The sequence below is a fragment of the Zeus faber genome (assembly GCF_960531495.2).
Source record: "Zeus faber genome assembly, chromosome: 2".
NCBI lineage: Eukaryota > Metazoa > Chordata > Actinopteri > Zeiformes > Zeidae > Zeus > Zeus faber.
The window spans coordinates 30,051,024-30,067,499 of record NC_137189.1 but is presented as its reverse complement, the minus strand read 5'-3'; the positions used below and the strand labels follow the sequence as shown (position 1 = coordinate 30,067,499).

At 45.0% G+C, this 16,476-nt stretch overlaps 1 protein-coding gene across 1 annotated transcript in view; it reads left to right on the top strand.

The window, feature by feature from the left end:
• Positions 1-12,750, top strand: part of LOC307247721 (E3 ubiquitin-protein ligase HECW2-like) — a gene marked incomplete at its 5' end in the record, with an annotated part of 30,495 nt that extends 17,745 nt beyond the window's left edge. Inside the window, 14 exons of the mRNA XM_080023844.1 lie at positions 174-276; positions 1,195-1,291; positions 1,700-1,783; positions 1,861-1,970; positions 2,225-2,345; positions 2,911-3,024; positions 3,678-3,830; positions 3,955-4,053; positions 4,379-4,508; positions 6,712-6,858; positions 7,245-7,359; positions 8,516-8,601; positions 8,769-8,881; positions 9,059-12,750. Of these exons, the coding sequence (XP_079879970.1) occupies positions 174-276; positions 1,195-1,291; positions 1,700-1,783; positions 1,861-1,970; positions 2,225-2,345; positions 2,911-3,024; positions 3,678-3,830; positions 3,955-4,053; positions 4,379-4,508; positions 6,712-6,858; positions 7,245-7,359; positions 8,516-8,601; positions 8,769-8,881; positions 9,059-9,170 (1,584 nt within the window). The 3' untranslated portion in view covers positions 9,171-12,750. The remainder of the gene's footprint in view (positions 1-173; positions 277-1,194; positions 1,292-1,699; positions 1,784-1,860; positions 1,971-2,224; positions 2,346-2,910; positions 3,025-3,677; positions 3,831-3,954; positions 4,054-4,378; positions 4,509-6,711; positions 6,859-7,244; positions 7,360-8,515; positions 8,602-8,768; positions 8,882-9,058) is intronic.
• Positions 12,751-16,476: the final 3,726 nt, after the last annotated feature.

Genomic DNA, 16,476 nt, shown 5'->3' with positions numbered 1-16,476 from the left:
GATCATTCAAATGGACAATGATAAATAAGGATGTTGTTCTATGTATATCCTGACCTGTCCACCCTCACCAACGTAAACCTTAACAACAAACTAAATAGTAAATAGGTAGTGGTTCGACTTCAGGGTTGGGACATTTCTCTTTTTGGGGGACACTGAGCGGTGTTTCTGCGCAGGTGGCTGAGGACCCTCGCCACGCGGGGCCCCCCGTCGTCCCACGTCCCTCCAGCACCTTCAGCTCGGCCACCAGGGGGCAGAGCCAGGACCTCGTTCCCGTGGGTCAGTACGCGCCTCAGTCCTCAAGCCACGCCCGGGGGGGGGGGGGGGGGGGGGTCGGTTTCACGGACGGGGTTTCATCTAAATCAGGGCTTAACTAATCCTATTTAAATGATATTTATTTCAATTTAAATAAGCCTTTCTGAGACGTTTCTTCATTTAAGATGAATGACTTCTAGACTAGGAAGTCCTACTAAGGTAATGAAGGACTAGTCAACTCTTAGTTCAGATCAGCCTGTTTTAAACCATGTTCGTCAGTTAGTCCAGATTAAAGGTGTGATTTAGTCTGAGATTAGGCCTCATCTGTTTCCGTGAAGCCGCCTCTGTGTTTTTATATTGTACAATATCAATTTAAGTAGAAGATATCTGAACTTTTTACAATCCTTGGAATAAGTGCTACACATAAATGCTACACAAACATAAAATGAAATACATAAATACGTATCCTTCCACACAAATGATTTCTTTGTTTGTTTTCCTCGCTAGTGTGGAAGTCTCCGTTTAACCACTTATCTTTGTTTGCATGGAAGCAGGCTTTCCGATCTTTTTTTTCCCCACTTAAAATGAACAAAAGCTAAAATGAACGTTAACGCCTCCATGCAGCACTGCATTTAGTAACCATGGAAACCTGTTCCCCACGGTACGAACAATCAAGGCAAATCCAAGTGTGTACACACACACACACACACACGTAATTGATGCCACACAGATCTTCCCAACCCAACAACTATAAAATTACTTTAAAATGTATATCATTAATGATGATGAGAAGAAGAAGAAGAAGAAGAAGAAAAAGAAGAAGAAGAAGAAGAAGAAGAAGAAGAAGAAGAAGAAATGTATTTTTTTCTAATGCCGCCAATAGAACTATTCACCCTTGTTCATGTCAGGAAACCAGTTTGAACGTTGTGCCTTTTCCTTCAGCTTACAACGATAAGATCGTGGCGTTTCTACGGCAACCGAACATCTTTGAGATCCTGCAGGAGAGGCAGCCAGACATCAGCCGGAACACCTCACTCAGGTACATACACACACACACACACATACACGCAGCACACACACCAGGGCCCGACACTAAATTGTAGAATTGTTTACTAAGCCTGACTAAACGGTTGCAGAATTTTAATCAGTCTCACTTTTTTTCACCATAAATCACTGCACTGAAAAAGAATTTTCCTTGGCACAAGTTTCTAACATACGGAAAGTGGCCCAAATCTGGTTGCCATGGTTGCAACTGGTCAACTGTTTTGTCTGGCCCGGCACAATCATTTAATTGGGAAACTATTTACTTTGGTGGGATGCAAAATATTCACATTCAACATGAATTAGGCCAAAATGCCTTGGACTTTTTCGCCTTTGACTTGCGTGTACTTTAGTTATGGAATTATAGGATGCACAACATGACCAGGGTCTTCTTCCGCGGCAACAGGGAGAAGGTGCAGCTGATTCGTACGGACGGGGCGTCGGGACTGGCCCGGCTGTCGGGCGACGCCGACCTGGTCATGCTGCTGAGGTGAGGCCCGCCTCCTTTAGGGGCGTCGCTGCCTTGTTTCCCTTCGCTTCATTCATTTCCTGTCCTTCCTCCCCCAGCCTGTTTGAGGATGAGGTGATGTCCTACGTGCCGCCCCACACCCTGCTGCACCCCAGCTACTGCCAGTCGCCGCGGGGGTCGCCGGTGTCGTCCCCGCAGAACTCACCTGGTGCGACGGATGCACAGCTTCCAATGTTTTTAATTTCCCATCCATATCCATTCATAAGCATAGGGAGGAGGAGTATTATCTCACTTGAATTTGCAACGCTCTTCATATCGTTATGTAGTGTGGTGCCGGTGTGTTTTGACTTTCAAAGGCTCCATATTTTCCATCTCAGGGTCAAGATCTTCCGAGGTTTTTGAACTTGAGTGAAGTTGCAGATTCCGGTCTCTCAAGCTTCCCAACTGTCTCCTTCCCTGCAGGCACCCAGAGGGCCAACGCCAGAGCCCCGGCCCCCTACAAGAGAGACTTTGAGGCCAAACTACGCAACTTCTACAGGAAGCTGGAGACCAAAGGCTACGGCCAGGGGCCCGGCAAGCTCAAGTAGGCGGAGATTATTTTATTTTTATATATATATATTTTTTTTACTTTAAATCAAGTTGAGGGATGGAGGATAAATGAATCAGTGTATTATTGTCTGCACCATAAGGACAATGGCTGGGGAGGCATAAATTAGAATAATCTTTCTTCAGAAAGTGCACAGCGTCAACACTTCTCTACAGATCAGTCAGAAAAATGATTCCATCTCCATCCAAACAGTATCTTTTAACGAGTTTCACAATGATCAATTTATTAAGAGATGGAGATGGAAGCATTTTTGTGATTGATCATCTCTGTGGCAAGTTGCAATCCAACCATTACGGCCGTGTCTCTGGTATTATTAGTCTCAGTCTAATAATCATGAAAAAAAAACAATAATTATAATTAATCCTGCCTGAGCAGCACTCAATGTCCCTTAACAGTTGACAAAATGACTTTACTCCTACGTCTGAAAGTAGGACTAGAATTTTAACACACAACATTACATTTATTTAACTTTCTTTTTTTTTAATTGAGCAAAATAGGTTGTGAAAACACTGATTGTACCTGCTGTGTGTGGTGTTGTCAGGCTGATCATCCGCCGCGACCACCTCCTGGAGGACGCCTTCAACCAGATCATGTGTTATTCCCGCAAAGACCTGCAGCGCAGCAAGCTCTACGTCAGTTTCGTGGGGGAGGAGGGGTGAGTGGGCGAGCCTCGTCGTGATCTCATCGCCTATTTGTAAGGGGGGGAAAAAAAAAATGGTTCACCCGCCTCAAGCCCTTTACGCTGAAACTCCGTGGTAAAGTTTTGTTGCGAGACTCGTCATCAAACAGGAAGTCGATTAAAGAAAACATACCGGTGTTAGATTGAGGTTTTTTTTTCTGGTTTAAGTCAGCAAACAAACTTTACATTACTCCTGACCAGTTTCCTGATGACGGGCTCATATTTTTAATTTTCTGAGAAAGTCTCCCCTCAACACACAGGGCTTTTTTTTTTTGTTTCATTCGATTAGGAAAATAAATTTAATCTATGATTTAAAACAAAACAAAAAAAAAAAAAAACGGGGGTCACACGGGGATTGCTCTTATCATGCAGAGAATGCTTTGCTTCTCTTTTTTTTTTTTTTTTTTAGAGGGTATATAATATTAAAATATTTCAAATTCACAGAAATTTTATTAAATTTACGGGAAAATATTTTAATGGTAGGACAGCTGGGAGAGAAGGGTTAAATTATTTTATATATATATGTATAGTGTTAGATATCCTTGCCCTTTCTTAGTGGGTTTATATAGTGGAGTATACCTGCGTATCATGTAAATGACACCTCTGCTCTTATGGTAACTGTGTTGCAGGTTGGACTACAGTGGGCCTTCCAGAGAGTTCTTCTTCCTTGTTTCCAGGGAGCTCTTCAACCCTTATTATGGTCTGTTTGAATACTCGGCCAATGACACGTACACGGTTCAGATCAGCCCCATGTCGGCTTTCGTGGACAACCATCACGAGTGGTAGGAAATCCCCCGCGCTCATTTTCAATTCGTCTTGAGCCGCTCCAAATGATTGACGTAATGTGTTCATCAAATTAGGATTTCTCACTGGGTCGCCGACGCTGCGCTGTCGTTTGTGTGTCAGGTTCCGATTCAGCGGCCGCATTCTGGGTATGGCCCTGATCCATCAGTACCTGCTGGACGCCTTCTTCACCCGGCCCTTCTACAAAGGCCTGCTGCGCATGTAATATGCGCACACACACACACACACACACACACACACACACACACACATACACACGGACAACCCTGTTTATATGATCATTGCTTTGTCCCCAGTTCAATTTGTCGGTTACTACGCAAACCGGAAAAATATTTATATTGCCAAATACGTGTTAAACGGTAAGGCTATACCAGCTAAGGCGAGTCTTGAAGTTACAGATGTGTCGAGATCCCATAATGCTTTGCCACATATCTAGACGGAAAACATCAATCATTTGACGTGCATACTAGCAGTACGCACAGCCAGCCAAAGCAGCAATACACACTTGAACCCCTTCCTTCTCCAGTCCATGTGACCTGAGTGACCTGGAATACCTGGACGAGGAGTTCCACCAGTCGCTCCAGTGGATGAAGGACAATGACATTGAGGACATGTTGGACCTCACCTTCACTGTCAATGAAGAGGTCTTCGGACAGGTGTGTGTGTGTGTGTGTGTGTGTGTGTGTGTGTGTGTGTGTGTGTGTGTGTGTGTGTGTGTGTGTGTGTGTGTGTGTGTGTGTGTGTGTGTGTGTGTGTGTGTGTGTGTTTTCTTCCTCTTCAAGATGAGGAGCGTGTGGTGGGGGCTGTTAAAAGATAGGTTTGCTTATTTCACAACCCAGGCCTTGTTAAAAACTGTTCATAGCACAATCAACGACTTACTACTGAGGAACTTACCACTCTGCTGCAGCGTCTCACCGGGCTTAAAAGCAGTCCAGCGGGGCAAACACATTATAGTCACGTGTGTCTTCGTTTGTTTTGATGTAGTCGATCACATTTCATTCAAAAATACTTTTTGCAGTTTCCACGGTACGTCCAGAGCATAATGACGGCTATGGTCGGTTGCCAAGAGGGAAGCGACGCAACTTCCTGTTTCTAGTCTGTTACGTTCACATGGATGTAGCCAACAGAGTTAGGCGGCTTTGAACAGTTCTAAATGATGGGAACGGGAAAAGGGCAAAGCACTGAGAGCGGGCTATTGGTACCAGAATATCCCTGTGAAAGATACTTGAAAAATACAGGAGGAAAATCCACCTAACTTTATTTTCCCAACAAGCGTATCATAAACTTTATTTGTATTGCACCCTCGACGTCATGTAACTCAAAGTGCTTGACATTAGAAGAATGCCATCAGACAGTGACAAAATAAGAAAAGCAAAATGTATTCACAAAGGAGAATATTCAAATAATTTAAAGCAGGGGAAGAATAAGCGTTCCTCAGCCAATTCGTTTCTCATGACATCCGAAATGCACAAAATAAACCCATGTGCTAACGTTTCTTACCTGCATGGTCTTTCTTCCTAATCACTGTTTCTTTGTCATCGATTTCCTGAATCCCTGAAACACATAAACCATGGGTTTCTTACTCTGTTGGCCAATCTCTCCTTGAGATTGACCAACACAAAAATGACTTCGATTTTATTTCCAGCTCATACACGATGATCTTCATTCATTCATTATACACGATAACAAACGACATTTACTTTAATTGTATATACATTTTAATTCAGAACGTGACCACAAAATGTAGTAGTTTTAACCGAAAACCGCAGAGGTGGAAATTGTGCATTATGACTGTATAGTGGCTTCACAGGTGTATGTACTGACAAAAAAAAAGGGCAATGCCTTGATCACACAGACCTTCAGAGTGGGGAGTTCATTGTGGGGGACCATTTTCCACAAGTGAAGGACACCTGATTGGATTTCAGGTCACAAGAAGTCTTTGTCCTGGAACTCAATGATTTCAGTCTCTTAAGCCCATTTCCCACATGGAATCTGTCACATTGCTGAATAAAACAACATCAACAACAAGAATATAAAGACTGGTCTCGGTAGAGACTGGACGTGTTTCAGTTTCTCGTCTTCGTAGCCGAGCTCCACGGTTTGGATCAGAGGCGTCATTTTTCCAAATGCTTTTTTTTTTTCTACCCAAAATATAAATACATTTAAAAATATTTTTGCTAAATAAATATTTGTAAAAACCCACTATTTGTGCTTTATCTGAATTTGGCTCCACCCCTTCTTTACAGAAATGTTACTGCGTCCATTCCCACATACATACTTCCATTCACAGCCGTTCTGGCAATTTGCTGAAAATTATACTAGGTCGAGAGTGGGGAAATTTAGGGTTTTAGACTTTTACAGAACATCGAGACGGGATCCCTGTCCCACATGACATCAATACAGAACGTTGCCAGTGGATTTACGGCTTTCAGTGCAAGTGGGGAAGGGGCTTCAGCTTTGGTGGAACAGAGGTTTTGAGATCACAGGTGACAGGCACATTGAAAGGGCTCTCGCTTGAATTCATTCACATCTGCCTGCATCTCTTCTCTGGCTTGTAAAGGGCTTTGCACGCTGGAAAGTGTGAAAATGCTCTGTCAGCAATAAACAGCTGTGGGATTCTGCTTTGAGACGCTCATACGGAGTGCGGAATATGTCCTGGAAGTTTGTCTCTTCCCTGAAGTCGGAGAGTCAGAGCATTCCAGCGCGCAGTGAGATCACTCGGTGTCAGTGCCGACTTTAAAACCCGCTGCCGCGCTCTCAGCCGCGCGCCTTTGGAAAACAGTTGTCTCTTTCGTCGATTTTATAACGGGAGGGAAAAACCGTCACGCCTCCTCTTAAACCTCGCTTGTGTTCCTGCAGATAACTGAGCGGGAGCTGAAGGTGGGCGGGGCGAACATCCCTGTGACGGAGAAAAACAAGAAGGAGTACATCGAGAGGACGGTGAAGTGGAGGATAGAGAGAGGGGTGGTGCAGCAGACGGAGAGCCTGGTCAGAGGCTTCTACGAGGTATGAGCTGTATGACCCCCAACAGCCACGACTGGCCAATCAGAACAGAGTATTCCACACGGCCATGTCAGTACTGTTCATAGCACAGGCTCACAATATTGTTCGATGGTCACATGCTCTTTTGCAACGGTGCAAAATAACATTTAGTTACAATTTGTTTTCAATCAAACGTTATTGAGAAGCTTCTCAAATATATAAGGCTGTCACAAATATGAGCTGATGGCAATGATTTGGTTAAACCCCATATTTATGCCAAGGTGATTTAGCACATTTCCATCAGTTCGGGAAAAATCCGCTGTCCACCCGAATTTCTGAAGCGGCTGCAATTTCACGATGTAATCTTGTGCGGCGTAGAAGGAGGCTGACCTGTGCTTGCTGCCCTCCAGGTGGTGGACGCACGGCTGGTGTCAGTGTTCGACGCCAGGGAGCTGGAGCTGGTGATCGCCGGCACCGCAGAGATCGACCTGTCCGACTGGAGGAACAACACAGAGTACAGGGGAGGTATGAGGACAACCTGCGGGGAAAGGGAACTGTTTGGTGGGTTCACACAGTCGAGCGCAACGCTTCTGGAGGTGAATGTGCGGCCGGCAGCTCATCATCGCAGAACGATCCCCTTCATGAGAGAAGGAAGTGTACGTTACCCCTCCCCATATCACTTGACGCAGAATATTGATTTTATTACTAGTTTGCCTCGTTCCGCTAAGGAAAATAGTCCACGACAATGTAGCTGTGCCAACGTAAAAAGTAATGACTATCCCATTAACTGTCCTCCATGTTAATTTATACATTTACATTCATCTTGAAATATTCCATTGTGGTTTCTATGCAGCGTCACCCCGAGTTGGTGTTGGCAGGAGCATGTACTGTAGGGTGGAGAAAATACAACAGAAGACTTTAATGTGGGAATGTTCAATTCCACCTTAAAACAGTAAATAGGTTAGACATATGTACTGTAGGGTGAAGGTTTTTTATTTATTTATTTTTATAGTTTTCTATGTTGTTGTGGACTATTTTCCTCTTAGCAGAAGCTTAGGCAAACGAGGAGGCAAATTTGTGATGCAATCCTTTCAAATCAATATTCTGTCTCAGTGTATTCTTTCATTTGGGAGGTAGCTGTGTGATAATGTGCAAACAGGGTGATCAGGTGATCAGGACCCCAAACCACAGTCTGATGGTACATTATCCCTTACATAATAATTACAGTAGAACAGTTTATCCCTCCCCCAATATCACATGACAAGGAATATTGACTGTATTACTTTCGTTATTAAGTAGTAGCTAGTAGTTTAAAAGCTTTGCTTGGAAAAGTATTCTTTTTGCAGTCCTAAAGTGAGTTATCTTGAAAAACTGAAAAATTGAATTTTTGAGCCAATCTCAGTATTTCTATGTGCAGCAGTTTGGTGAACTGTGCAACCCCGCTATTGTGTGCACAAAATAAAAATAGCTTAATTCATTATGTTTAGCTGCATTATTTACAAATGGGGCCAAATGTCAATCAAATATTGTCCTCCCCACCTAAACAGTCAATAAGTTTCTAATTGTAGTCTTACTCAAGTAAACTGTCTGTAGTAGCAGTACTCTTACTTGGCAGACTGATCTTGACATGGTGTTGGGTCCTGAAACCAAGGGCGACATGGCCGTCTGTTTTTGCCTGTAGGTTACCATGACAACCACATCGTCATCCGATGGTTCTGGGCGGCGGTGGAGAGATTCAACAATGAACAGAGACTGCGGCTGCTGCAGGTGTCAATTAATATTATGTTTGACTTCAATGCGTGTCGCCAATAACGTGAAAAAAAAACCCCACTGACCCTCACTCTCCTCCCTCTAGCTTTTAATTTGCGTGACGTGTAACAATAAGGATAACGAGCACAAATGCAGTAACCATGAAAATTGTTTCCGGTGTGTAGTTTGTGACCGGCACTTCCAGTATTCCGTACGAGGGCTTTGCCTCGCTGCGAGGCAGCAACGGGCCCCGCAGGTTCTGTGTCGAGAAGTGGGGGAAAATCACCTCCCTGCCCAGGTGAGTCGCTGCAGCCGACCGTTTATGTCCAATGTCAACAAATGGCTCTTCTTCATAAAAGTATGTGTATTATAACGCTCGTATAAGCTGGATCAGTAAAGTACCATCTCACCACTTTCTGTGGGAACTAGATGTCCAGTGCGGGACGTCTCCAAAATCTCTCTCCTTCTCTTACAGAGCTCATACGTGCTTCAACCGCCTGGACCTGCCTCCGTATCCCTCCTTCTCCACGCTTTACGAGAAGATGCTGACGGCGGTGGAGGAGACCAGCACCTTTGGACTGGAGTGAATCGACGCGGTCCCCCGTCTAAAGATGCCAGGACCAACGAAGGGGATGTGCGTGCAGGAGGAGAAGCAGCAGCGATTCAAGCTGGACGCGATCCGTGGGAAAACAAACTCACTGTGGGGTGTGTGTGTGTGTGTGTGTGTGTGCGCGCGTGCGGTCGTTCATAGCGGGAGGCTGAAAATGTTTGCCCGGTGTTCTGTCCACAGAGGGACTGCTGCTGTATGCGTTCAGACACCTCGTCGCGCTTCACGTGCATGCCGGCGTGCGCATGCTACATCTCTCACACGCTCCGTGCGCCACAATCACTCAAAGAAGAAACGTAACGGTTCAAAGGCCCCCGTGCTTCCCCGCAAAGATCAGGAATCGCGTCACCACGCCATCGACGTTTGGTCACTGGCGGACGGAAACCCCCTCGCCTGTGCCGTGGTACCAGGAAGGGTGAGCGACAGGGGCCGGAGTTAAACCACGACAGCGATGAACTATTGTGGTGAGTCTCGCCTCCCTCCGTTTACTGCAGGATCCCATCAAACAGCACCGCCCCCCAGGGACTCGAGAGAAGTCCCTCGACGACACCGTGGCAGTTCTGCCTGCCGCACGCCACATGCCCCCCCCCCCCCCGAGTGGCCTTTTCAGGGCCCTCCGACGCAAGCCAAGTCAAGTCCCACTTTATTTATGAAGCGCATTTCATACCAGGGCGAACACGATACGCCACGGATGACGGGGTCGAAAACTACCAGTTCATCGTAGAGAGTGGAACAAGCCCAGAGCAGATGGAAAACATGTCGTGAAGAGGGCTCCTCCCTCGTGTGTGGGGATGGGTGGCTGAGCCTGTGCTCGTCGATTGCTCTGGCGAGCAACAGGCGTACAGGCTGTTGCTTCGCCAGGGTAACGGGCCAGACCAGGGAGTGCGGGCGCACTCCCTCATCCCGGGCCCAATCAACTAGACCCAAGACAGGTGGGGCTGCTTGACCCGAGACAGGTGGGGTTGCTTAAACTGCACCACCCCCCCCCCACACCACAGACATCTTTGAACCATTTTCCTGGAATTGCGAGTGACAGTTTGCTCCGCATGGATCAGAGGATCGCCGTGTCAATCACTCTTTTGCAAACAATGAACTTCCTTTCACATATTGTGTTATAGTCGTGATTTTTTTTGTTTTTTTTTTGTTTTTATAACTGTAGTAATATTGAATGCAGCCCTGTCACAATAAGAAACGGAATGTGCTGACTTCTCTGGTTAGGACGGCTGTTCTTGTTTTTTTTTTGTTTTTTTTTGACCCCCGAAAACAAGCGACTCCAGAAGGATGTTTCAATAAGAACTGCCGAGAATTCAAGGATTTTAATGAGAGAGCGTGGAGGCGCTGGTGAACTATGGACCTACGGTAGAGGCTCTCTCTGAAGCCTCTGAACGACTGACTGAGTTCCAGGACGAGACATGAAGAGTCTTCAGAGTCTGGACATAAGCTTTAATATTCTCATAGTATTTTCATCTTGGAGAAAATTTGATTTTCTAATTATCTGCTGACAAGATTGTTGTGAATCGAATGTAACACTTTATTTTTTAATGACGCGGATAATGGGTTGTGTTTTTTCGCAACTCAATTTATTGGCAAATTTCTTCTTTTTCTTTTCTTCAAACTAAGTTTTGTCTTGGTTATTTGTGCTTAAAGTGGCAAAAAAAAAAGAATCCTGGTTAATACATTGCAGTTCAATTGACTGCGCAAATTAATATCTCATTCGTCACCCAATTCGCCACAGGATATAACCATGAAGAATTGGATTTTGAGCCGGGTCCTTTTTATATAAGAATAATCCTTCTACCAAAACTCAAGCGTATTGAATGTCCATGCATTCCAGATGTCACCAAGAGGAGCTCAAATTGGTGAAATTAAACTGCCATGTTGAAACAGTTTATGACAGGGAATTTACTTTGTACAATTTCATAAGATACTCGCTAAAAGAAACATTTGGGGATCAGGTTTTTTTTGTTTTTTTTTGTTTTTTGTTTTCAAAGTTTGAATTTTGAAGAACATACTGTAGATGTTCAGAGTTTATAAGGAATCCCCACTGTGCTGTATAACATTTGATAATGGCATAAACTGAAAATTATTCTGTTTTATGAATTACTATGTGTTTATCTGATACATGGGTTTTATTCACTGAATTTGCTAGAATTCTTAACTTATACTTGTTATCACCTGTGCATTAGTTCACCTACACTGCGACGTACGGATTTATGAAACAGATACTCACGTTTATATTTTTAGCTGTGACCAGTAGTTATTATAGGTCAGTCCAAAATTTTGACCACCCGTAATCTTTAGTTCAGGGCCCCCAAAACTTTTTTTTTTTTTTATGGTAATGCTATCTTGGCAGGAAATTCCACATCCAAAAACTCCTTTTTTAGCCAGGGTGTGTGTGTGTGTGTGTGTGTGTGTGACAAAATACACACACCCACACACGCACGCCCTGCAACTCCCTTGATGGCCACTAGGGGGTTAGCAGGCACTGCTGGTCACAGCTCATCACTATGTGCTTGTTTCACATGTTGACTTTAAATTTATTGCTGACACATATAGTTATGATGGATTTGCACACTAATTATCAAAACAATGTATTGTTTGTATCAATTAAATATTGGTCTTTATGTTAATGTACTTTAATTTCAACAAGTTATCCTATATTGAGTTGTTAGTCATATACGCCAGAACGGCAGCCGTGGTACCGCATCTTACTTAAAAAAAACCCACCCGTCTAGACAGTTGTCTTCACTGACATTCCCTTGCACAATGAATGTGAGCACGCCTCAATTTAAACACACTGCCACTTCCAACACGACAGCGTTCCAATGCCGCGCACAACACCACTTCGGCATCACTCAACGCACGCCGACGCATTTTGTACGCCGGTCAAAAATGTCTTTATATTCGCGAAACAAAAACAAGAGCAGAGAGATGCAACGATTTTCAACAAAAAAGATATGATTTTGACCGCCCTATTTTTCAGGAGCAGGAGAAAATATTCAGGTGAGAAGAAGAAAAATATATATTATAAATCAATTGTTTCAGCAGCTAAGGCAGGTTTTTATTTTTTGTTCGTTTTTTACCGGTTTAGCTGTCTTGGCGTGAGGCGTCCTGCAGGTGAACGTACCACAGGTTGAGGCATTATGCAACTGTGTTTTCTGGACTTCTCTGCCAGCGCCCTCCTCTCCCGCACCCAGACGTGTAGACATATCTGCCTCAGCCGCCGTACGCTCCCACTCTCTTCTCCCGAAATGTCCGCCCGGGCACTCCTCCATCACGGTTTTACCAGCGGCCCGTTGTCCTGCGTGTGCGTCGGAGGCCGACTAGCGACCAAGTACCGTGTGCTTCCCCTGTGGACGCAGAGGCCTCTCACTATTGGCCTCGGCTTCCAGATCCCGCGCTCTGTACCAACTGTCGGCGTGAGGGTAGCGTACAGGAACGCTTCAGTTGGTATTTGGGCCGACCTCCGCCCCCTCTATGCAAAGCTTCTTCTTTTCATCGTTGTGTCACTCTCTTGCGGTTGTAATTGAATAAACTGGATAATAAAAGGAATGCAAGTCGTGTGCTTCTGTATTACATGTGTACTTACGTGTCGGCAACCTCGGCGATCTAGACCTACGCACTTGTTCAATAATCATGTTTTAAAATGTGGGGCATGGGTGGGGGTCACATGAACATGAAAGATGGGAAGAAAAAAAGACAGTAGGCCTTTAATATTAAGTTTAGGCATTCAACTGACTTGACATGATTAATTAGATTTCATGAAATGTTTATTTTTCTAAATTTATGAGATCTATAGGATTTTATATAATTAGAATATTAGGGGAAGGTGCGCTGGAAATATTGTTACATGGGGCAGGATGGGGGGGGGGCGTTATTTTCATTAGTTCATTGGAAATAATTGAATTTGTTTCTTTTCACTTTTCATTATTATATATTCTTTTCTGTTAGTTGTGCACATTTCTTCACTGATAGTCTGGGTGAATCTGCAATGAAAGTCACAAACAAACGTCACTGCCCCTTATGGTCTACTGTAAACTGTGCTTTACAATTCACAGGCAGCAACAGATTGAAGCTAAATAAGAAACTTATTACTGGTCAAAGTGTGGATGTTCCATGGTTTCTCCGTGAAGCCTACTGTGCATAAGATCTACACACTTTGACTTTGTCGGTCTGTAGAACAAATGTAAAATCAAAACCTTGGAGACACATAGTGCTGTCGCTTGCTTCTACTTGATAAGAATTCAGCTTCTTTTAATGTTTGGAGAAAATAAATACAAAATGATTCTTCGAGCCCCACTGCAATGCATTTCTCATCCTTGCCATTGATAAGGAGAGAACATGACAAATCAAATAGTAGTGAACTTCATTTAAAAAAAAGAACCATTATAAACAACATCAGACAGACTTAATCAAAAAAAAAAATCTTCCCCCCCCCCCCATCAGAACGCTCCTGCATCCCCGCTGCAGTACCTCCACGTCGTACTGGGGACGACGCACCCAACCCCTGCATTATGCTGATAATGAAGCATGTCTGTTTTGGATAAAGCCACTAAAATAAGTGTCTCAGAGATAATGCGCCACCTTCGATTTATTTTTCTCATATGAAAGTGCAACATACAAAAGATCCACAACGCATCCCTCCAATCCCCCAAGTTGAAAGAATTAAAAAAAAAAAAAAAAAAAAAACTCTCAAAAGATTCTAGTCGGAGCCATAGTGAGTTTTAAATCATTCCGATGCCTACAAAGGCAACAAGACATTAACAAAACATCCAACTTTAGTGAAAATAATACCTGAACTTCAATTAGTATCAGTAATCAATATCAAAAAAGCATAACAGGTAATACATATTTCACTCTGATCGTATATGGTTCTAAAAGCCAGATTCCACTCAAGTCAGAAGTTAAAGGTGAGGGTCACCTGGAACCTCCTACATCCACAGGACAGAAGACCTTTCAGAGCGAGACCACGATCATACGACCAACTCAGTTCAACGTCCACACAAGTGTGCATCTCTAACGCTGTAAAGAACCGTCCCTGACATCGGACGTTATCAAGCAGACCGCACCTCTGGGAGACGTTTGTTCTTGCGTAGAGAGATTTTGGCGTGAAAGTGCTGCCGATGAAATCAAACCTGAGACCGTCTGGTGACAAGACCTCAAAACAGTCTGTCCAACCTTTGGCGCTGCACCCTGGACAGTAGCTAAATAAACCAAAAGGACCACAGCCAGAACCAGAGCCAAAAGGCCAGGTTACCTGCTTTGACAGTTTAGAGCACCGAATACTTCCATTGCCGGGTTAAACGTGTCAACGACGGTAAATCTTCAGCGTTTCTCCTCGGCTTTCAAGCAGGAAGGCAGAAATGACGCCAGCCAGCTCCTCCCGGAGGCGGGTCGGCCCGACCAGGAGGGCGGGGCCTGTAGGGGGCGCTGTGAGGCGGCGCCGGAGAGAACATCCGTCTCCCGTCGGCTGGACTCGGGCTCGGCTCGACGGACGACCTGGAGCGGCCAATCCGGCGGATTGGCCCCGACGGGCGGATCGACTGATCGGCGGGAGGCGGGGTCGTCGCCAGAGCTAGAACCACAGACGAGGGGACGGAAGCAGAGAGTTTGGCCGCTCGTTGTGATGGACCGCCTCGGACGGGAAATTTGTGTCACGCTATAAGCACACACTGTCCTCACTTAGAGAGCAGGTGGATAAATTGTGCCACACATCGCGATTTCTGCTATTTTAAATGGAAATATTTGAGCCGATTGAGACATGCATACTGGTGCACTGGTTCTCTCATTATGAGCCAAACTTGCTGGACGAACTTTGGGGTGATAATTCGAAACGAAAGCATGTCACATCATGATAAAGAATTGTATCATTTAAAATCAGGACCCCCCCCCCCCGTGCCCAAATAATATATATATATTTTTAAACACATTATCACAGACCCTGGCTCTAAATTCTGGAAGGATTAAGATTTTACATAGTGTAAGTTTACTTTATTTATTTTGTTAATATTTACCATTTTCACTCAGATTCCATAAAGTTCAATGTTATGAATCAGGATTCTTTAAGACAGGATTTTGAATTAAGGAGCAGATCTGTTTTATGATCAATAAGTTCTGATTATCATGAAAACATCCATATCCTCAGATCATGTTTGATTAATTCATCCCTTTAAAAGCGGCCTCACCTGTTGAACAGCCTCGGAGCAGACGTAGCGGGGTGTGTGATCGGGCTCGCCATGGCGACGTAGTCGTCCCGCGGCGCGGTGCGGCAACTTTGCGGCGACATCATCACGTACACCACGCCTTCCTCCTCGTCTGACTCCGGGCCTTCCGTCCTTCCATCGGCCGAGCCTTCCGTCGTCATAGGAACCGCATCCACGGCGGCCGGAGGGCGGCGGTCCGTCGTCATCTCCATGTAGCTGCTGGGTTCAGGGCGGAAGCTCCGCCCACTTGTGGACAAGCTGGGGTTGGAGCTGGAGCTGGTTGGAGATCCGGCGCCGCCTCGGTCAGATCTAACGGCCAAAAGAAAGCCTACATAAAGTACGTGAAGTATGAAACGTCTGGTTGTACAAAGTAAACGTTCCTGTGGAACAACATCCGGAACAGATAATTTGACCACAAAGATCACAAACATGTCGACCGTTGAGGAATGTGTCATTTTGTACTTACTGTAACCGGAGGGGGGAAAAAAAACAATGTACTGTATCACTCTGGAGAGTTTCTAAAAGTAAATGTATGTAAAAAAACACGTTGCGCCACTCAGAGATCAACTGCCATAAAGAGCAGAAGAGATTTTTTATAAATAAGGGATAACTAATACATAACAAAAAAAAAAAAAGAAAAGAAAAATAAAATAAATAAATAGTAAAAAGAAAAACACGAGGGATACAAGAGATTTGGACGGCCCTTGAATCTAGTATTCTGTTCTGCAGCCCCCCCACTGTCTGCAACGTGTGGTACTGCAACTGGAACATGCGTCGCGTTCATTTCCCGACGACACATTCCAGAACACGACGACGCCTACAAGCAGCTTTGAGGAGCTCGAGGCGTCCACGCTCACATACTTACAAAGTGAATGTCGCGGCCCTCAGCGCTCCCAGGCTGCGGTGAGTCCCGCCGGCCGGTGGCTCGGACAGGTCCACGGGTGTCGGCTGAGGGGGGAGCGGGAAGGCCGCTGGTCTCGCTGGGCTCCCCTTCTCCCGGGGCTTGGGTCTGCTCCAGGTTCTTACCTGCTGAGTGTGGTTCTGATGTCGGTCCTGGGCCAAGGAGGGGGACTGGCTGAAGTC